General features: G+C 48.6%; 7 protein-coding genes across 7 annotated transcripts; 6 read left to right on the top strand and 1 right to left on the bottom strand.

The window, feature by feature from the left end:
- Positions 1-374: 374 nt before the first annotated feature.
- FSST1_011383 (chromatin-remodeling protein SWR1 domain-containing protein) lies at positions 375-5,489 on the bottom strand (the record flags this gene model as incomplete). The annotated part of the gene is made up of 1 exon (XM_083234510.1): positions 375-5,489. One exon carries the CDS (start codon positions 5,487-5,489, stop codon positions 375-377), a length of 5,115 nt encoding a protein of 1,704 aa, XP_083081079.1.
- A 122-nt stretch (positions 5,490-5,611) lies between these two features.
- FSST1_011382 (uncharacterized protein) lies at positions 5,612-6,566 on the top strand (the record flags this gene model as incomplete). Its single annotated transcript, XM_083234508.1, has 5 exons — positions 5,612-5,649; positions 5,818-5,887; positions 5,948-6,124; positions 6,178-6,489; positions 6,537-6,566. 5 exons carry the CDS (start codon positions 5,612-5,614, stop codon positions 6,564-6,566), a joined length of 627 nt encoding a protein of 208 aa, XP_083081078.1.
- A 495-nt stretch (positions 6,567-7,061) lies between these two features.
- Positions 7,062-8,389, top strand: FSST1_011381 (uncharacterized protein; the record flags this gene model as incomplete). The annotated part of the gene is made up of 3 exons (XM_083234507.1): positions 7,062-7,384; positions 7,431-7,675; positions 7,722-8,389. 3 exons carry the CDS (start codon positions 7,062-7,064, stop codon positions 8,387-8,389), a joined length of 1,236 nt encoding a protein of 411 aa, XP_083081077.1.
- A 1,407-nt stretch (positions 8,390-9,796) lies between these two features.
- On the top strand, positions 9,797-11,810 carry FSST1_011380 (major facilitator superfamily domain-containing protein; the record flags this gene model as incomplete). The annotated part of the gene is made up of 2 exons (XM_083234506.1): positions 9,797-10,313; positions 10,357-11,810. 2 exons carry the CDS (start codon positions 9,797-9,799, stop codon positions 11,808-11,810), a joined length of 1,971 nt encoding a protein of 656 aa, XP_083081076.1.
- Positions 11,811-13,968: 2,158 nt separating this feature from the next.
- FSST1_011379 (uncharacterized protein) lies at positions 13,969-14,300 on the top strand (the record flags this gene model as incomplete). Its single annotated transcript, XM_083234505.1, has 2 exons — positions 13,969-14,059; positions 14,104-14,300. 2 exons carry the CDS (start codon positions 13,969-13,971, stop codon positions 14,298-14,300), a joined length of 288 nt encoding a protein of 95 aa, XP_083081075.1.
- A 1,075-nt stretch (positions 14,301-15,375) lies between these two features.
- On the top strand, positions 15,376-18,181 carry FSST1_011378 (uncharacterized protein; the record flags this gene model as incomplete). Its single annotated transcript, XM_083234504.1, has 2 exons — positions 15,376-16,603; positions 16,662-18,181. The coding sequence occupies 2 exons, from the start codon at positions 15,376-15,378 to the stop codon at positions 18,179-18,181; spliced, it is 2,748 nt and encodes a 915-aa protein (XP_083081074.1).
- Positions 18,182-18,769: 588 nt separating this feature from the next.
- FSST1_011377 (BTB/POZ domain-containing protein) lies at positions 18,770-19,726 on the top strand (the record flags this gene model as incomplete). Its single annotated transcript, XM_083234503.1, has 2 exons — positions 18,770-18,979; positions 19,031-19,726. The coding sequence occupies 2 exons, from the start codon at positions 18,770-18,772 to the stop codon at positions 19,724-19,726; spliced, it is 906 nt and encodes a 301-aa protein (XP_083081073.1).
- Between the last annotated feature and the right edge of the window lie 298 nt (positions 19,727-20,024).

Here is a 20,024-nt window from a genome sequence, read left to right as displayed (position 1 = left end):
TCTTTGCCTGATCGACAGTATCAATGGGGCTGTGCGGGGCGAAGCCAAGTTTCCTCCACCACCAACATCACCATAGAGACTCAGAATGAGCCTTAATAGACAGTGATATCATCTCATCAATTCTTCTTACAAGTCTAGTATAAACCCCAAAAACACAATCTCCTCTCCAAAACTCCATGCATGCGTTTAAAAACCTCATCTACCACCGTTTTACTGTTTGCCATACACCAGCCTATTGTGTTTTAATCCTGTACACTCCCAATCTACACCCGCCGTATTTATCATGACCGCGGGCCCTTTTGTTTCGCCTCAATAATGTGAATGTTACTAGTATACAGAATATTGTGTTCGCCATGAGGGTGGCTATTATGTGCTTATCGTTTGCGTGTGTCTTTCCCCTTCTTCTTTCCCTTCTTCTTGTCCTTCGGTAGCTCGAGCTTAGTATCCTTAAGTTGCTCAGCCATAATACCGAGCATATAGTCGTCAATAGTATGCATCTTGTCGCCCCAAGCGTTATGATCCAAAACTTCTTCCACTTGGGGAGTGTCAATATCGTCGAGCCCGCCATCCAAAACTGACTTGCCAGCCGGTGTTCCTTGTCGCGCTGTCGAGGTACCGGAAGCATTGTTACTAGGTTTCTCAGTAAAATCGGCGTCGTCAGCCTGGATCTCTTTCTCTGCGACACGTGCAGCTGCTACATCCTCTCTGTCTTCTGCTTGCTCGAGGGCCCGGCCAACTCTTCGCTGATCATTACTGGTATCGGGCCCGCCTAGCACTCTGTCCAAGGCAGCGTCTGCAGCATCCAAGCCTTCACTCTTTGAGTCTAGTTTCTCGCTGAGGACATCTCTAACGGAGATCTTGTTGAAGTAATCCGTTGTAAACTCGCCCTCTTGAATGACCACATCATCGAGCATTTGCTTTTGCGACGCTTTGCGAAGAATGTTGGCCTCGATTGTGTGTTCGCTTACCAATCGATAAATGTGTACATCGCGCGTTTGTCCAATACGATGACATCGGTCCTGACATTGCTTGTCCATTGCAGGGTTCCAGTCTTGATCGTAAAAGATGACGGTATCGGCACCTGTGAGATTGATACCAAGACCACCTGATCGTGTCGACAGAATGAAGCATAGAATTCGCGGGTCGTTGTTGAATCGGTCGGTGAGGATTTGGCGTTGCTCTACCTTGGTGGCACCATCCAAACGGAGGTACTTGTGGCCGTGGATGTTCAAAAACTGCTCCAAAATGTCTAGAACCTTGGTCATTTGTGTGAAAATGAGAGCACGGTGGCCGCCAGCTTGAAGCTTTCGTAACAATTTTTCCAAGATCTGAAGTTTTCCACAGTCGTATTGCAACAATCGTTTGTCGGGGAATTGAATGCTGAGTCGCATGCGGCCCTCATGCCAAGGATCTGGGGGTGCTTCTTTTGGTAAAAATGGTGCCCAGCGGACAGGCGCTGATAGTTTAAGGTCTTCGTCTCTGAAAGCTTCAATACCCTTGCGACCGAGTACGAATTGCTCCATGTCTCTGGTCACAACCGCTGGAGTAACACATGAGAACTTCTCAATAATGGTTTTGAAGCTGTCTGCGCGCTGGTTCACCGTCGGTATCATGGATTGGATGAGCGTCGATTCCTCTTCAAACCAGGCCATGACTTGACGAGGGATTTTTGGCCGCGGCTTGTAGGGTCGCTTGTCAGTACCAATAGTCAATAACTCAATCAAATTCTTGCCATAAATTGGCTTCTTCTGACGGCGCAAAGCATTGAGGTAGACGCAATGTTGAAGCTCTTCGTATCGTCCCCATCTGGCACCACTTTCCAAGTATCCAATATTTGATGCGACCGTGGAAGGATCCAAATTGGCGTGTGCACTCTGGGCCCGAACCTTTTGAGCCTCTCTCAGATCCATCAATATCCTATGTGAGCTCAATTGAGAGATGCGTTCAGCTTGCGTAGTGGAAAGGCTTTCGCATTGCGTAGGCATCAGATTAAGGAATCCCAAGCTAACACCTTTCATTGGACTGGGGTCGTGAAGCAGCCTCTGTAATCTGTGCTCTGTCGCTTCAAAATCTGAGACGACAGACTTTTGCATACGGAAGGAAGTCATGATGGGTCGATCAACGAAGAGATCAGGATGATTGCAGACCTTTCGGAGTTGCATCAGGCAATTGATGATGGACAGGTAATTGCCAGAGTTCAACGTTTCCTTGGTGTCTGATCGAGAAAGGAATCCATCGTAGAGCTCGCGTTGTCGCTTCGACAGACGACAAAATTCGACATGCTCATATTTGGCGGGCATTTGTTTCTCGACATCTGCCTTTAGACGTCGCAGCAAATAAGGTCGCAGGACCTTGTGGAGTTTTGATATGATGGCTCTCGCTTCATCGTCCATCTGTTCTCTTCCACTCTCCAAAATCTGCGATTCTGGTTTGGCAAACCAATCGTGGAACTCTTGCAAATCGGCAAACCCTCCAACACCATTCTCAGCAGGCATGAGAAAGAAGAGCAGTGACCAAAGCTCTGTGAGATTATTCTGAAGGGGTGTACCAGTCAGTAGCAGCCTGGCTTGTGTGTTGAAACCCAAAAGAGTCTGCCATCTTTGGGATTTAAAATTCTTGATGTTGTGAGCTTCATCCAGAATCATGTAATGCCAGCGTCGACGTTTAAACACTTGTTGATCCTGGAGAACAAGCTGATACGAAGTAATGCAGACGTTCCATATGTCGTCATTGTTCCAGCCTTGTCGTTTTCGTTTTCGTTCCTCTTGGGAGCCGTAGTATGCCAAGATCTTGAAGCCAGGACACCATTTCTTAAACTCCATTTCCCAATTCAGCATGACGCTGGTGGGGACGACCACGAGATGCGGTCCCCAAACTTGATGACTGCATGCCAGATGGGCAAGAAGGGCAATGGTTTGAATCGTCTTGCCCAGACCCATTTCATCAGCAAGGATACCGTTGGTGCTATTGGCGTAGAGACCTGCCAACCAGTCAAGACCGTCGCGTTGGTACTCTCGCAAGGTTCCTCTAAGAAGGAAAGGTACCTCGATTTTGTGGTTGGACGGTTGGGGTGAAGGAGATCGACTTGTATCATGCTTGTCGATAGCCATCTCCCCAGAAGATGCAGTGTCAAGCTCGGAAGGCTTGGTTTCTGATGTGGCGGGTGGTGATGTGCTATGTGCGCGACTAGGTGGGTTGGTGGCTGGTTCAGTCGCTGGGCTATGAGGTTTTTCTGTCAGTGCCAGAGATGGTTGCTCGGGGTCAGTGCCAGTCATGACAACTTCGTTATCGTGGGTAGCAGGCCCCTGGAGATTTTTGTCCGTGTTTGATGAGCCATGCTGTCCCGCCAGATCAGGTGCGGCATCCTGGGTGGCTTCTGGTATCTGTTCATTTTCCTCGTCGATTGCCTCCTTCGTCGACTTTTCTAATTCTAATCCTGCTCCCGTTTCATGATGAGGCTCTGGTTCGGGCATCTGGATCAAAGACATTTCGTCTTCCTCGGCACCTTCACCATCGACATTTGATGCTGCTTCCACATCGGCCATCTCGGAATCTTCCTTTGTGTCGACTGTAGCGTCCGCAACAGCCTCACTGTTCATCTTTTTCAATTCAGACTTTCCGAAAAGAAGTCCCAAGAGACCACCGGCATCTTCGTCAGACTCCTCTTCTGACTCTTCCTCCTCCTCACCACTGTCCATATCGGTGGACCCCATATCGTCATCCATGTCTACAGATTCGTCACTCGTCTCGGCATTCTCGGTAGCAGTTGCCTGAGCCGTATCGACAGCATCAGTATCTTCGGGGGTGGGTTCGGTGGCTGAGGTCTCTTCGGTTGACTTCTCAAGTTCTGGTACATGGGCGTATTTCGCTCGTAGCTGTTCTTGCGTCAAGTTTTCGTCGCCAATATCCTTCTGGTCATCCTCATCGTCGCCTTCCTCCTCGTCTGATGACATTATATCACTATCGGCATCGTCCTCCTCGTTATCTTCATCCTCGCCCGATGCGAGACCAAGTTCGTCGTCGTCGATCATACTCATGTCGTCGCTGAGATCATCGAATCCGTCTTCCTCTTCTGAAAGCTGTTCAGAATCTAGTCCTGCCTGGCGAGCTTGTAGTTTTTGTTCCGAGAGGTTGACGGCTTCGTTCAATGCTGCCTTGACTCTCTTTTGCTCCTCTTGCTCCCACTCGGCCAATCTTCGACGATTGACTTCGTTACGGACATTTTCCCAAGTGCCGAACAATGTCTTGACAACAACACGGTATCGGGATATCCAAATTGCCCTCTGCTCGGCTTCAATCTCTTCCTCCGACTTTGGTTGACGTCGTAGCCACTCGTCACGACATGCTTCAGCTATTTTCTTTGCTGCAAATCGGTGACGTTGTTGTTCCGCTAGCATGAGCTTTCGAAAATTGGCCATAGCTTTCACCATGTGATCCTGACGAGCCCATTGTCTGGGCGGCTCTTCTTGCGGTTCCGGGAGAAAGATGGAACATCGACCCTGGGAGAGCATTCCGCCATCTTCAACTTCCTTTTCAACTCTAAGAATTACACGAGCATCCCGCTCGGCCAATTCATCAGTATACTGGGGACCATCTTCGGATGCTTGGAGTCCACCCTCCTCGACAGGAATATCGCCAGCCCGAGTCCAAAAGTCTTCAAAGTTTGTACCAATCTTTGGCCTTTTGCGAACCTGATCAGGATGCACAAGAGGAATATGGCCAGATCGTCCGACTCGTAGTTTTATCCGAGGTGATCGATGGGTAGAGTTCGAAGGTGCGGTTCGTGATTCTTGCTCTGGTTCATCTTTGATGACTGCATCGCTAAATCGTGCCGATCGACGGGATCTGGTCGAGTTTTTGGGAGGGGGCGGAGGAGAGGGACTTCGTCGACGGGTAGAGCGGGAAGATGTTCGGGTTTCTGCAGGCTTTTTTGATGCAGATTTTGGTGTCGATGCGGGTGCTTGCTTCGAAGGAACTTTAGTGGCGGGGCTCGCTTTGTGAGAGCCGTTGGGCATTTTTCTTGAGTTGCCATTAGTCAACTGGATTTCAGCCTTGGGTTTGGGAGTCGAATTCGCGCCGGTAGATCTTCTTGATGTTCGGTTTTTGCTTGGTGGGCTAGGTTCTGGTAGGAGGGTGTTGATGCGGCCAGATTTGCGACGGCCATTCTCGGTATAAGACGTTGGGCCGTCGGCAGATATCTTCTTCCATGGTGGCGACACGGGCTTCATCTTTTTTGGTGTGCTTTGAGGGGGTGTCGAGTCTCGTGTACGTCGTCTCTTTGCTGGTCGTTCGTCGTCATGGATATGACCGTTGGGCTCATGATGATTCTCGGTGGCGGGCGCATCCTCATTTGTTTCAACATGACTATCCATTGTTCCTTGCAACGCGTCTCCCCCATTTTCATGCCCCTCAAGCGCGTCTTGTTCGGTTTTTATAGCATCAGGATCCGACTTGGGCAGCACGTTGGCGGTCGACGCGGTCTCGGACATAGTCGCAACGTGGGGACAAGGGACGCTGTGGGCGTTTTCTCTGCGAAGCTATCATTTGCGGGGTCGAAATTAATGTCTACAGAATAGTAGTAATTCAGTGGATATTCATACAAATTTTGCACATGTTCAAAGGCCTTGCGGGCGAACTGCGTAGAATTTAGTCGCAAAATCCAATGTCGTCAGCAAAACTTTTGAGCTGGGGAGAAATCGAAGATGCACGCCCCCTGGACCTCCAACCAAGCTAACCGAAAATGGCCCGGCACGCGCTCGCTGATGCCTGAGGCGGAACTTTTCGGTTGAGAATCATCACAGCCTCGATTGGCTAAAGCTTCAACACTGAGCCATCTCATCACGTCACAGAGCAATTGGACGCCGAAGACATTGTCCCATCGGCCGAGGTATGCTTCTAAAGATGTCTGAGCATGTCCAATTGATGTCGCTAAACTTGTTTCCTACAGATGCTCCCCCAACGAATTGCGCGGGCCTCGGCCCTGCGTAGCGGCATGGCAGCTGCTCGACGACTTCCTACGATCCAACGCCGAACATTCCTCCCCGACCAGTACACCGATAAGAAGGTCATTGACCAGAAGTACCCCGAGGCTCCCAGCATGACCGAGGCGGAGGACCCCGGAATGGTCAGTGACAGACAAGTTTGAGGATGAACCAAGGAACTGATGAAATATCGCAGAACGGCGGCTACATCAACCCACCCCGAATCAAGCGACAGTTCCGTGACCCTCGCGCCGACTGGTGGGATCCTCAGGAGCGACGAAACTTTGGTGAACCCATTCACGAGGATAACGATGTTTTGGGAATCTTTTCTCCCTGGGAGTACACTTGGACCACCGCCGGCCCCGGTGCCATCATGGTCGGAACCTTTATCGCTGTTTTCATGAGCGTCACTGGAATTGTTTACCTTAACTACCCCGACCGTCCCGCCTATCCCCGAGCTTTTGAGGGTGGTCTAGAGCGAGAGCTTGGTGGCCCAGGAGCTACAAGGGTGAGTAGGCAAAAGGAAGTGGGATATTCGTATACTAACAATTCTAGGCTCGTATGGAAGGAGATGAGGACCCTTGAGCCAATATGCTCTTCTGTACATAAAGAAATGGAATGCAATGGATTGAATGGTGTCAATGAATGTGCCTCGTGATTACTGGAGGGTATAGCTAAGCAAAGGACTATTAACATGTAGGCAATCGAGATGTGGCTAACAGTGTATGCTCTACATCAGTAAGTTGGAATATAAAATTGAGGTGCTATTTTCTTGACATGCCATTTGGATCTGAACTTTCCTCGAGAGTCATGTCATGCCGAGTCCTAGACATCTCCCGTCTTTGAAGCTAACGTCCCAATATTGAATTTGTATCAATGCTGTCTATTTGTTATAAATCGCCTAAGAACCCATTGTGGTGGATTTCCACGCTACAGCGCTGCCTCGCTGTCTCCTCTCCTCCTTCCGCAAATACCATACGTCTGTTTGGGCAAGAGCTCGCACGGGACAAGTCACCATGGCCTACTGGACTTTGATCTCTTATTCTCTCACTCATCTTCATCCCCATCCCAGCCATCAACATGCGGTACAAGGACTGGGACGTTCTCCTTTTCGAACAAAACTCCCCTACTCCTCTGCAAGAATTCAAGGTTGCATGTCACGTCGTCCATGATACAGGTAAGTCCATGTCTAGGTTGACATTTGATCCTAAAAATGGTGTAGAGTCTTTGAATCCGCAAGCTCTTGGTGTCCCGACAGTCACATGTTTCGTCCCAAGCCTCGAACCGGGCACTCCCTTCCATATATCCATTCACTTGTGGAAGAAACCACAAAACGATCAAGTCGCCGACAAAGGCCATTCTACGATTAATGCTAGGCTCTTTATCGATGGGAATCTTGTTACGTGCGTTCTATTCATCTATCTACAGGACCATCACTGACCTTGCCAGTTCCACGTTTGCCAATCTAGATATCACCTGGCCGTGCGTCGTGTCGCGCACAGATAGAAAGCAAGTTATCGGGTTCCCCATGTTCCAGCAAGAGCTTCTGTATCAACGACACTGGAACGCGGCCGACAACCTTGGCCGTATCAAGCTTGTCATCAGCGAGGGCAACTATCATGGTTCACAAGACAACATGACCTTCCAAAGAGCCCACAACCTTGTCGTCTTTTCCTTCCAGCATGCACCTCAAGGTCAGAACAAGATCTCAGAATCGAACGTTGTACTGACACTTGGCAGATGTTCTCGAACACTTGGAGATTGCATGGCCCAATCCTTCCATGTGGCAGCGACTACAACAATCTTCTACACCATCACAAGCCAGCAGCAATTCCGACTTTAAGGACCAAATCGCGCCGCAGCCACCTTATGTATTCCAAGGTCAAGCAGCTTCTGATTGCAATACCATTCACCCTGGAACTCCTTCATTCTTCTTGGATGATCCGTCCACCTATCCAAACGCTGCAATGCCATTCTGGGGCAATATTGTTCCACACAATCAGAACATGACGCCACATATGTCAACTCCTGAGCTGCGATTTCACAAAGATGTTTTTGAACAGATTGCAGCATGGCCAGGTTCACCCATGTTCGCTGACGCTGCGCTTTTATCGCTTCATCAAACTCAACAACAGATGTACACCCCATCCAACGGCAGTGTTTCCATACCTCCAGTCCGACTTCAAACAAAGAGTCCTGCAATCCATAGGTCAACCAAACTCGGCCGAGGAACTTCTGCAGAGAATCCTGCCAGACTTCTTTTCGGCCCCCCGGCTCACAATGCACAGCAGCGTTTCCATTCGGACACGCCCAAGAGACCAGCCAAACGAGCCCGCGTTGACACTCCAAAATTTGAAACCCCCCTTGAGGACTATGGACATCAGAACATTGGTACTCATATCAACTGAAATGCCATGAAATCAAATTATCCGAGGACCTCGCCTGAATTTTGCGACATTCTTCCTCCGATATATTGATGGAAGCTACAACACTGGACATCTTTTGCGTCAATTGCAAGGGATCAATAGACACTTTATCATTATGTACCCATGTGGCTTTTATTCTTGCTACTTTCGAGTAATTTCGGCCCGTCACTCTTATTCCAAGTCAGAGCGCATTAATACTTGCTGTCTAGTTGGTTCGACCCCCATATGGTCGAGTTGGAAGCACTTTGTCAATATAGATGATTTATCAGCTTTCAAGAGTTCCGGACTTCCGTTCATTGATGCCTTGTGTTGGAAAGACAATTCCAAGGCAAGAGCGGCCTAACAATTCTTCTCATTTTGTGTGACAATTGTAACACCTTGTCTCGTCATTTTGACTCATCCACAGAGAAATCTATGGGTCGGCGACATAACTCCCGCCGTCCGATACTGGGTTACTTTGACCACAGAATTCGTTTCGAAGCTATAATCATATCCTGGGATCTTCGGTCTCGGGTTTGCATTAATGTCCGTCATGCTGCGAAACATCCCAAGTAGGGACCGTTCTACTCATTGCCGTTCTCTTCTAAACGTTCCAATCTGGCTTGGTCAAGTGACACAACTTTCCATCTTCAAGCCTCTTGCTTATACAGTGTAGCCACGTTTCGCCCTACCGATAACGAGATAGGTTGCTAATGAAGATGCGATCCGCAATCTATTTGGTTCGAATGGCTGGACTGGTCGAAATCACTGGCTTCGGATCTGACCACCTCTATGACAAGTTTGTACTGCCACCCATGCAATCATCATCTTGAAGACAAAGTCCCGTCGCGACCAAGGATCTCCTTCCTCCTTCAAAGGTCCCAGGCTGCTTTACGAGATTATCGGCGGAAGCGGCTGACAATACGGAAACAGAAGCAGTCATATGAGGCTTGTAGACATCCGAAGCATCCTCAAGCCCCGACGGCACCCGGTCTCCGCTACGGCCGCGTTTCTGGCCTGGAGGAGAAGATGGGCTACACGATCTTATCGTAGAACGCTTCTTCTTAGTTGATGCCGCTGAAGTCATTGCATGCCCTAGACACTATCTGCGGGATGCCACATCTCGTGCTCGGCAAGACAGGCCACAACTGCAGGTGAAGATCTTATGAGAAGTGATTTTCTTGTGGATTTGACTCTCGCCCCCGTTGTAAGACGAACGATCATCATCGACTCAACATGAGCTTGCTAAAGGATCTGTCGTGTCACAATGCTCTGCAGGCTACTCTTGTAGAAGTGAACAAAAGATGAAGCTTAAAAGGGTGTCTTCCCGTCTGGATGAGTCCACGGCTGGGATATTTATCTTTTCACATTTCAGCAATCTAAACAGCCGTACTGCGCAAATCACTCAAGATGGCTTCTATCATGTCCGCCCCAGACTACTCTATGGCTGCGACCAGTCGTTCGCACCTGAGTGTACGTCTGCCAAAAGAAACCCTCTACTCGTCTTTGAGAGAATCATCTCGATACTTTAACTTTGACTCGGAAACAGCCAAGCTTGCCAGAGATGCCGACGACTGGCTTACATCGCACCCTGGAGCTTCAGGTTCATGCACCTCCAAGGACATCAATGGTGTAAGTCGGCCATCGTCGATTGCTCCGAGCAACTTCAGTGTCCGTTCTCTTCCCGCAGATTACAGCATGCCGGAACACCACGGCAAAGAATACCCTCATCCTGTGATGGGTTCGGTTCGGTATAATGAGATTCGTCCACGGTCCGCTGTACCAACAGAAAGCACTGAGAAACTCCAATCTTCACCTCCCATGAGTGGGGAGGGACAATCGGGACCTGAACAAGAATATCCTACTGGAGTGAAGCTTGGTTTGATCACTCTCGCTCTCTGCTTGGCTGTCTTTGTCATGGCTCTTGGTAAGTGAACAGTCCCAATTTTGAACTGTTCTAATGCGTACAGACAACTCCATCATTGCAACGGCAATTCCAAGAATCACTGACGCTTTCCAAAGTCTCAATGACGTGGGGTGGTACGGGTCGGCATACATGCTTACAACGGCCGCACTGCAGCTGTTCTTTGGCAAGCTGTATACCTATGGCAGCATCAAGTGGACATTCCTAACAGCCATTGCCATCTTTGAGGTGGGTAGTCTCATCTGCGGTGTCGCTCCCAACAGTGTCACGCTCATCGTGGGACGGGCTATTGCCGGCGTCGGCGGTTCTGGCATCTTTGCAGGCGCGCTCACTATCCTTGCCTTTTCGGTACCTCTTCACAGGAGACCTATGTACACTGGTCTTGTCAGTGGTATGTGGGGTATCTCTTCCGTTGCAGGCCCTTTGCTGGGCGGTCTCTTTACAGACAAGGTATCGTGGCGATGGTGCTTCTACATCAACCTTCCTATCGGTGCCATTACTGTTTTTGTCATTCTTTTCTTCTTTCCTGAACCTGTACGAAACATTGAGCCTGCGACATGGCGAGTACGCTTCTGGCAGCTCGATCCTATCGGGACCGTCATCTTCATGCCCGCCATTGTGTGTCTTTTACTGGCTCTACAATGGGGTGGTGTCGACTATGATTGGGATGACTCTGTCATTACGTCGCTTTTTATGCTTGCAGCCTTTCTCCTTATCTTGTTTGTCTACATGCAATACAAAATGGACGAGAACGCCACAGTCCCTCCACGTATCTTTAAGATGCGCAGCGTCTGGGCTGGTGCCTGGTTCTCCTTCAACACCGGCGCATGTTTCCTCACAGCCATGTACTTCCTACCCATTTGGTTCCAAGCGGTGCAAGGACAATCCCCCATCATGTCTGGCGTGAGGAACCTTCCCATGCTCCTTGCCATTGTTCTCTGCGCCATGGGAGCTGGTGCAGCAGTCAGTGCCTGGGGCTACTACACGCCCTTCATGATTGCCGGCTCGGTACTCATGGCCATAGGTTTTGGAGTCATCACCACCTTTGAAGTGAACACATCAACGGCCGAATGGGTAGGCTTTCAACTTATCGCTGGCATCGGCGTAGGCGTTGGTCTGCAACAGTCCCTCATCGCTGTCCAAGTGGTGTGTGAAATGGTCGACGTTCCTACAGCCACCGCCCTCATTGTCTTTTCACAAACCCTCGGCGGCGCGCTCTGCGTCACAGCCGGCAACACTGTGTTTACAAACACACTCATCAACAAGATTCACGAGCATGTGCCTGGCCTGGATCCCTACTTTGTCATTGCAACTGGCGCGACAAACATTCGCAGCGTTATTCGAGAAGAGTGGCTGGACGGAGTGATTCTGGCGTACAACGATGCGTTGACGACGAGTTTCTACGTTGGTGCTGGGACCGCGGCTGCGACCATTATTGGTGCTTTGATGGTTGAATGGAGGAGTGTCAAAGGAAGGGAGATTGAGATGGCGGCTGCTTAGTTGCTGTTGATGGGTGTTGTTTGTCAATTGATGTTGATGATCTAATGAGTGGATGGGCGGTAGAGAGTAGTTTGATGTTTGCTTTATACCATGTAGCTTCGACGTCTTCAATTTGAGGCACCAACTTTAAAAGAGCATCTGAGCCTCTGAGTATGTAATAGTAACAACCGAGAATTCAGATCTATAGTTATAGCATAAAGTGACTTGTTAATGTTATCGTTTCACTTTCATTTGGCAACTTTTCTCATACCGTAGGACGAGTCCATTGTTGATGGCCTCGCAGCGACTCTCGACAAAGTCTCTAGTGGCTCGTGCTATATCACAGGCTGGACCCCATGTTCCCCGCCAACGTTATCTTGTTGTCATTGTCATGTCTTTATGGTTTCAGACTCTCATTCGATTGACCACGACAATATTACCCTATAGCTTAGACATACCTAATTTACAACACCGCCTTTAAGCTTGAATGGCATTATTCGAATTGCACTGCTATCCTATATACTTTTTTAGAAACCTATCATTTAGTTTAGAGACTTTTCGCTATTCTCAGCTTTTTTGTTTCGTGCAAGGCTGTCTGTTGTGAAGATATGGGTTGAGCTATACATCAAGTAGTAGCTAAACCCTACATACGCTCTGTTTTACCCAACAAACAGAAGAAGCAACTAATAAAAAAAAGAGACGGAGGCTCTTCTCATCTTTTGTTTCTACAGTACTCCGTAGAATACGTTCAATTCACAAAGTATAAAGACATAACCAAGTTGCAATAGGATTAGATAGGCCAATTAAAAGCAAGCACAGACCACATCGTCTTTACGGGAAGTGGGGCTCAGTCTAAGCTTAAATCGGAGCATCAACCACCTCCAAAAATCGCGCAAAAAGAACACGACACTTTCCTCGTCTAAAGCAAAAGAAAGGGCTCAACCGGGGATTGAACCCGGGACCTCCTGCATGAATGATGACTCATCCCAAAGCAGGAATCATACCGCTAGACCATTGAGCCAGTGTATTTCTTATTAGAAAGGAACGAAAGAATTTGGTCTATATACCAAAGCGTAAGTCACTTGGTAGTCTAGGGAGGTATCACACCATACTTTTGACTTTTCTCATTATTTTAGTGTCAGATGCTTTCATTCAGTTAGTTGACCATTTGTTATAAATATGTGATGATTTTGTACGATGGGAAAGATAACTTGGCAGTCGAGACTTTTTACCAACTTTGACTTTACTAATCCTTCCCAGTTCAAAAGTTTAGAGTACACCAATAGATCATTAGGGACAGACATCGTGTTCTCAGGCATCTTTGTTAAGCTTCCCCAAAACATCTAGTCTACAGTCTCAGATTCCTATCCATGACTCAAACCTGAGTTCTGAAAGCCCCGAAACTAAAACCTGGTGTTGCGAGCAACTCGCTTACGGGACGGCCTAGCTACACGAAACAAGCCACCATGTTACTCTGACATGCTGTCCCGCGTCAGATAGCAGAGGTTGACTGCAGATGTGGTTCATCGTGCCATCGAATTCGCAAACTACTGGTTTTCGCCAGAGATAAACCAATTTAGTCATTTTATGCATCTCAGACCCGCTCTTGGGTGATTCATATGCAAGTATCTCAAGTTTGGGCCTCAAGTTTCCCACCATTCCCTAGCGTGTCTACTTGCACAGATGAGACGAACCCCGACAAATCCAGAGTTATTTTGCGACCATCCAAAACCGCATTCGTGTTGTGATTGACGACGAACTGAACTTTAGCTGTGTCTTGGCTCCCTTATCTCCACTAGCTTATTTGGACAGCAGTAGTCGATTCCAGTTTATCAACATCGGACACGAGGGAATAAGCGACGAACCATCATGTCAGCTTATACGGTGCTACATACATGAAATTGGAAATCAATTCTTCACCTCTTTATCTTGCACCCTGCATCTGCGAGCCGAGTTTTCTGCTGACCCGCAGACACGTCAGTTGTTTGCTGTCTGGCTCCCCGGACTCAACGGATGCGGTCAATGCTCGAGAAGCAACCTTGACACCGCAAGATGCATAAAGTTCCGAGACCCGTTAATAAAAAGCTCGGTTTCGGCATCAGCCAGATACATAAAGACAGCTTCCCCAGCTTATCTTTTATGCGACGACAACACGACAAAACATTGAGCCGTATCAGACATGTCTTCCCTCACCACACCGCTCACGCTCATAGCAGCTGTGAAAGAGATTGAGGATGTCGCCATCACCACAGCAGATAGGAAACTCAACTGTAAGTTCACCCGGCTAAGCTCAAGACAATACTAACCTAAATAGTACCATTGCGGGATCTGGAAAAAGTCACACTTGGGAATGAGCATCCATTAAAAAGATCTGGCCGAAGTCGGCGATCCATTGGCATTTCTACCTTGTGGTTTCTTCTGGTCAAGATACCCATAATAGTGATAGTTCTGCTTATCACTTGCGCGTGGTTATGTCTTCGATGTCGCAAGAAGAAGGACTTGGCCAAGTGATAGCTGCTGCACCCGTTCTCGAACCATTTTGACCCTGGCCGTGATAAGGCAGAACCAACTGTCACGGCCTACAGGGATTAACCACCAAAATACGCCGCTTCGCTGGGCTTGGTGTTGGTTCCGGGATCAACAACCTGGAACAATCGACACAGCCACAGAATTTTGAGAAGGGACTCTCACAAACTGGCGATTAATAGACGGCGATACCCCAGAGCTTGGATGCCACAGAACACACGCACCTCCTCCAACAATGCCACGGTCAGGCAACAGTCCAAAGCGAAACAATTGTCAACAATTCATCAACAAGTCTGTCATCTACAGCACGAGTCTCCCATTTGATCAACGACGAGATCATGTCTTCACGAGAATATGAAGGGCTCGTCACATCGCCATCCCTGGAAAAGAGAATGGACAGCATGTCAGCTTATGGGTATTTCATGATGATTGGGGTGCCGCTCATAATCGTATCGATATTGGTATGCTGCTGCATGATGTGCTTTTGCCGTCGGAGACAAGAGAAAAAAGACAGACAAGCATTGGCTGTGACATTGGAGTCGCTGGCAATTGAGGTTGAGGACTCCCTCAAGGCCAGCAACCGTGGGATGGATTCATCTGAGACATTGGTTCCTCAATAGGCACAGAGCCTTGAAGCCAATATTGAATCTCTATGGTTTAATAAATACAATTATTTCTTGGAGAATACTTTACTTCCTCATGGGCTGGTCTGATTCTTGAACTTGACAGAAGCCCTGCTCGGGCACTTACCTGTAATTACAGCGGGATCCCCACTGTTTCACGTCAGGTCCCCTCCATTCCCTCCAGCTTACTTTGACGACAATCTTTTTAATTACTTTCAACATTGTTGATCCCATCACAAGAGTCTCAATCATACAGACCCCATGATGGTCGCGTCGCAATGATTGCCATGTTCATTCTATCACTCATGGGGATACTACCCCACCGGGTTAGAGCAGAATTGGATTGTCCAGGGGTTCAACTAGCCTAATGTCACATCATAAGGCTGAACTTATCCTTAACACTACTGCGGTGCTTCTTTAATTGCCCTTACGTTGCCATGTTTAACAGAAAGCGTCGCGACCTCACCGACGAGGAGCGGCTCAGCGGCTATGATCTCGACTCCCCCGCTTCCCAACGTTGGAAGCCCAACTATTCTGTCCCGCGCAACTCGCTGGATGACCGCAAGACATCGCGCATCTCTCTTAGCGCAGACAAAGAGACCTCTTTAGAAAGGCCGCACCATGTGCCGCATCCTTTCTCCTTCGGGAGAAACACGCGCGACATGGATACTTTTGCAGATGCCCGGCAAAGCAGCGAGGAGGATTCTGACAACGAGGAATTTTCCGATCCAAAGCTCTGGATAGAGACGATATCTGAATTGTACATGAACGAACTCGATAATCGAGCCCGATGGGACCCGCGATGGCTGAATGTTACTCGACGAGAACGGTTCGAGGGTTTGAAGTCGGTTACTGTTTCGGTTATCGACTATCTTGGTAATGACACAGTGGAAAAAAGCGAATTGATCACCACAAAGAAAGACCTCGCCGCCACTATCAATAGCCGACCAGAAGACTCTCAGGTGAGGGTTATTATGGTCAGTGATTTGAGCCGATTCGTTATGGGCGCATTGGGTCAGCTGTACTCTATAGATCCGGAATTCTGGTACGAACAACTCATCACCTCGGGATACTCTGCGAGCGACAGTGGATTAAAGCTGAGAAATGCGGTCTGGATGAACTGGAACGAGAGAGAAACTCACTTTCGACATCGTCCTTTACCTGGAATCGGCCAACGCACGGAATGGAACTTGTCACGTCGGACAAAGTCTCGAAATTGGGCTCATCTTCGGTGGGGTCGGCTTGGTGCACTTCACTACCTCGGACGGCCTGGGTTCCATGAAGACGAGATTGCTGGACGCATCTCTGACGGGCGTTGGACCATTGAGCGCGATGTCGTTGTCGATAGATCTGGTCTACTTTTAACTGACAAGAGGAAGAAGCGCGCAGAGCGAAAGATCCAAGGGAGAAAGCAGAAGGAGGAGAAAAAGAGGACAAAACAGAAGAACCAAGATATGTTTGTTGTTCCGGAGCCGCCAAAGTCTGCAGTGAAAATTGAAGGCACGTCAAATAGGGTCAAAACTTCCAACGTGTATCGCCCCTACAGTACTTTCTTTCCGATACTCCGCCAAAACCCAGAGTACTGGAAGAACAGAGATTTGAGAGTCATGGCGCCAGAGGGCATGGGATACTGGACAAGTATTGATAAAGAGGGGAAGAAAACAGGTAAGTGTATCTATACTGACAGCGCTCGACTACGGGCAAACTGACTTGTCACCCGCAGTCATCCTAGCCTTTGGTCCACCTAGAAGTATGCGAAACGAAAAAACAAAAGAGACCACGCCGTCTCTGACATTCATGCCCCGAGCTATGGAATTTGAGTCATATACAGACGAGGAGCTATGGCGGATAGCTGACCCAGGCGAGACGTATCTTGACCCGCCGGTATTTACAAAGAGGAAGCAAGGAGAGAAGGAGAAATCCAGAAAAAGTCGCTTAGACAAGGAAAAGGAAAAGATGGGCGACAGGTTAGCTTCCGCTGGCATAAACAAAGAGGGCGACATCGACTCTATCGACACTAGTGATTCCGAGTACGACGAAGAATATCAGAACAAAATCAGAAAGATCTACAAGACTCGTCAATCCTGGGTTCGTGACCGCGATTTTGCTCGCAAATATTCCCTCTCCACCTTGGATCTCGTGTCCCGATACGTCTCCAATATCCCTCCCACCGAGCTACTCGAGGACGATTCCGCAATCCCTTCGCTCCTTGCACGTTTGTCTTTTGACGATACGTGGCAACTTCTTGCCGAGATTCGTATTGTGCAGGACCATGTCGACTTAGACCTCGGTGCGGACCTACACCTTCGCCTGCTTCAAGATGCTGGGACCGCCACACGGCAAAACATGGCCTGGGTTCGGTCGACTTTACAAGAGCTGGGAGAGTGGGTAAACCATGTGAAGAAGTCACAAAGGATACTAAATCTGCCCGAAGATCTGGAGCAAGAATTGGTTGAACTTCAGGAAGACCTGCAGTCTCTCCAAACACGCTCAGAGCAAACACTCAACTTTCTCGTCGCTTCAACTGGAATTAGCCAATCGGCACTCGTCATCGATCAAACATCTGGTATAAACAAACTCACTGAACTGGCATTCTTCTTTGTGCCCCTGTCGTTCATCACAGCCGTCTTCTCCATGCAAGTCGCAGAGCTTAACGACGCGCCGCCCAAGATGTGGACGTGGGGTTTGTCGCTGGGTGTTGTGTTTGTTGTCACATACGCGATACGCATTTTCCTGCGATCGCCCACAGTCAGATTTTGTGTCAAAGCCAGTCGTGTAACAATACTCAACCGCTTCACACCCAAATCCCGGTCCATGTCTCTCCGCCTCGACTCCATCAGCAATCGCGCGATCGCCAAGTTTCTTTTCTTCCTTATCACGACGCTGTCATTGTTTTTTATAATTCTCATGATGTACTTGTTATCCGCATTTGCCGTCTTTTTTGGTCTTTGGGCTGGTACAGCAGGCACAGCGTTGTACTTTATCATCACTCGATGGCCAGAAGCCGCAGTCTTGGCCCCTTGTTTTGTGTCACTCGTTCTTGCTGGGGTTGGGTTTACGGTAGTTATTTACTGGAGCGACGCTCTTGAAAAGGCCTGGGAAAATTCGTTCGAAAGCATTGCTGACTGGGTGACGAATATCTGGCCGGAGGATTGGATGACCGATTCTGTTGATGATGAAGATCTGGGTCGGGAGGGGGTTCCGACGTTTGCTCGACAGGGAATATTCCTTCCTTCTAAATAGATTGAGCTATGAGACCTCAGGATATCAGAAATCGGCCCCGATAACATAAGCCGAAAGTAATAGATTCGTTTACACTACTTGGACGATACTTCTTAGACTACCTACCAAGACTTAGGAGGCTAACGTTTCTACTACCCTAAGAGTATGTATCTGTTGGTTCGCGTGAGTAACTATCAATTGCCGTCTTGCTTTTATGATCTGTAATTTCTGACACTTATTCACCCCCATTCAAACAAGCGTTGCGGCATTCTCCTATTCTTTTATGACCCGCCTGCTAGTATAGCAACGTCAGCCTTGTGATATATCATGAAGGTTGATTGTGGCCGTTTGACCCAGTGCACGGCCACTGACAGACGGAAATATGCATCACAAAGCTTATTGCAAACGACGGATCGCATACATGTTGCTTTAAACTGCAGGCAGGTATTAAAGGCAGATAAAGGCGGCCGGCTGCGCGGCAGGTGCAAGTAGATCTCCCGTTTCCTTCCCTTGCACACCACCCGACGGAAGCGCCTATCCTATTCTTTGGGCATTTACACTTCTACAGACATTTTTCCTTAATTGTCACCGCGCTCGCATCAAGCAATCATGAATCGTTTCGAAGTCCCCGGCAGTGTCGAGTATCATCTCGTAGAAGAACTATGCACAACTTCAACGCTTACATCCTTCTACAACCTGCTTGGAGGGGAACACTCCGACATTTCTATCGTTTGTGGCGATCACGAATTCAAGGCTCACCGCGCGATCGTATGCACACAATCTTTGTGGTTTGACGTGGCTTTCACCGCTCCTGCCAAGGTAGGCAACACTTCACGTCTGGCAGACCAACCGCTAACTCAACAACATCAGAAGCGCATCATCAGAAAGGTAGAGCTCAACGGAGTTGAACCTGAAGTTTTTCAGCGATTTCTCGAATTTCTTTACACGGGGACATATACGATCGAAGGCGAGACACCACAACGGGATCTCACCACATCTCGAACTGGAGAGATTGAATCGATGCTGAGGGATCAGTCAGAGCAACCTTGCAGCATGCCTCCCAGCGAAGTAGCTGCTTCCGATACATCTTCCAAGCGCCCTGTCAGACGTTCCAGTAGGAAATCGCACTCGACTGCGGACTCAACGGACGAGGCACCCGATTCCGACACTCCGATGGCGACCGCGACTTCGCCCGACTCTTCGATCCCGGAGGAAATCCTATTCAAAACCCCCTTTCCTCCCGCAATGACCATTTCGCTTGAGCTGTACAATCTTGCGCATGAGTACAAAGTGCCTGCTCTTCAACTCCTCGCTCGAGAGCGTTTCTTTAAAGCGGCCAAAGCCCGTTGGCTCTCGTCCTGGGAAGGGGCGAGCTGGGAGGACACAAAGGAGTTCGAAGACGTTGCCCTGAGTCTCTACACGTCTCAAGACGGCGAACCTATGTGGAAGGTCCTGGTTCTATTGGTCCAGGTGAAGACTGAGGACGACGTAATGAAGCGTCGAATGCACGATGTGGCGAAGGAACATTATGATCTTCGGGCTGGTGTTGAAGGACAGGAAGTCTAAGAATAGTCTAAAGTGGTACAAAACTGGGGAGTGTGTGGTCTGTTTCGTTCAATCGGCCTTATTATCTACAATAGTGGCCTAAATTAGCCTAAACTGGGGGGATTTAGCTAATCTTCGTCCGTTATGTTTCTTATAAAGAGATGCGAGCGTAAGGGTACTATCTCTGCTACAGAAAGGATAACTTCCGAGCGAAGGGTGCAAAGCAAATAACCTAAGATGTAGCTTAAATAGCACAAGTTATCTAACTACCAATCTCTTATTCTCCAGGCAACCAGCTTTTCTAATATACTGAGGCTCT

The sequence above is a fragment of the Fusarium sambucinum genome, chromosome III (genome assembly GCF_050947815.1).
Source record: "Fusarium sambucinum isolate potato_lamoka chromosome III, whole genome shotgun sequence".
NCBI lineage: Eukaryota > Fungi > Ascomycota > Sordariomycetes > Hypocreales > Nectriaceae > Fusarium > Fusarium sambucinum.
Note: the sequence above shows the minus strand (reverse complement) of the source record. Positions and strands in the feature narration are given on the sequence as shown.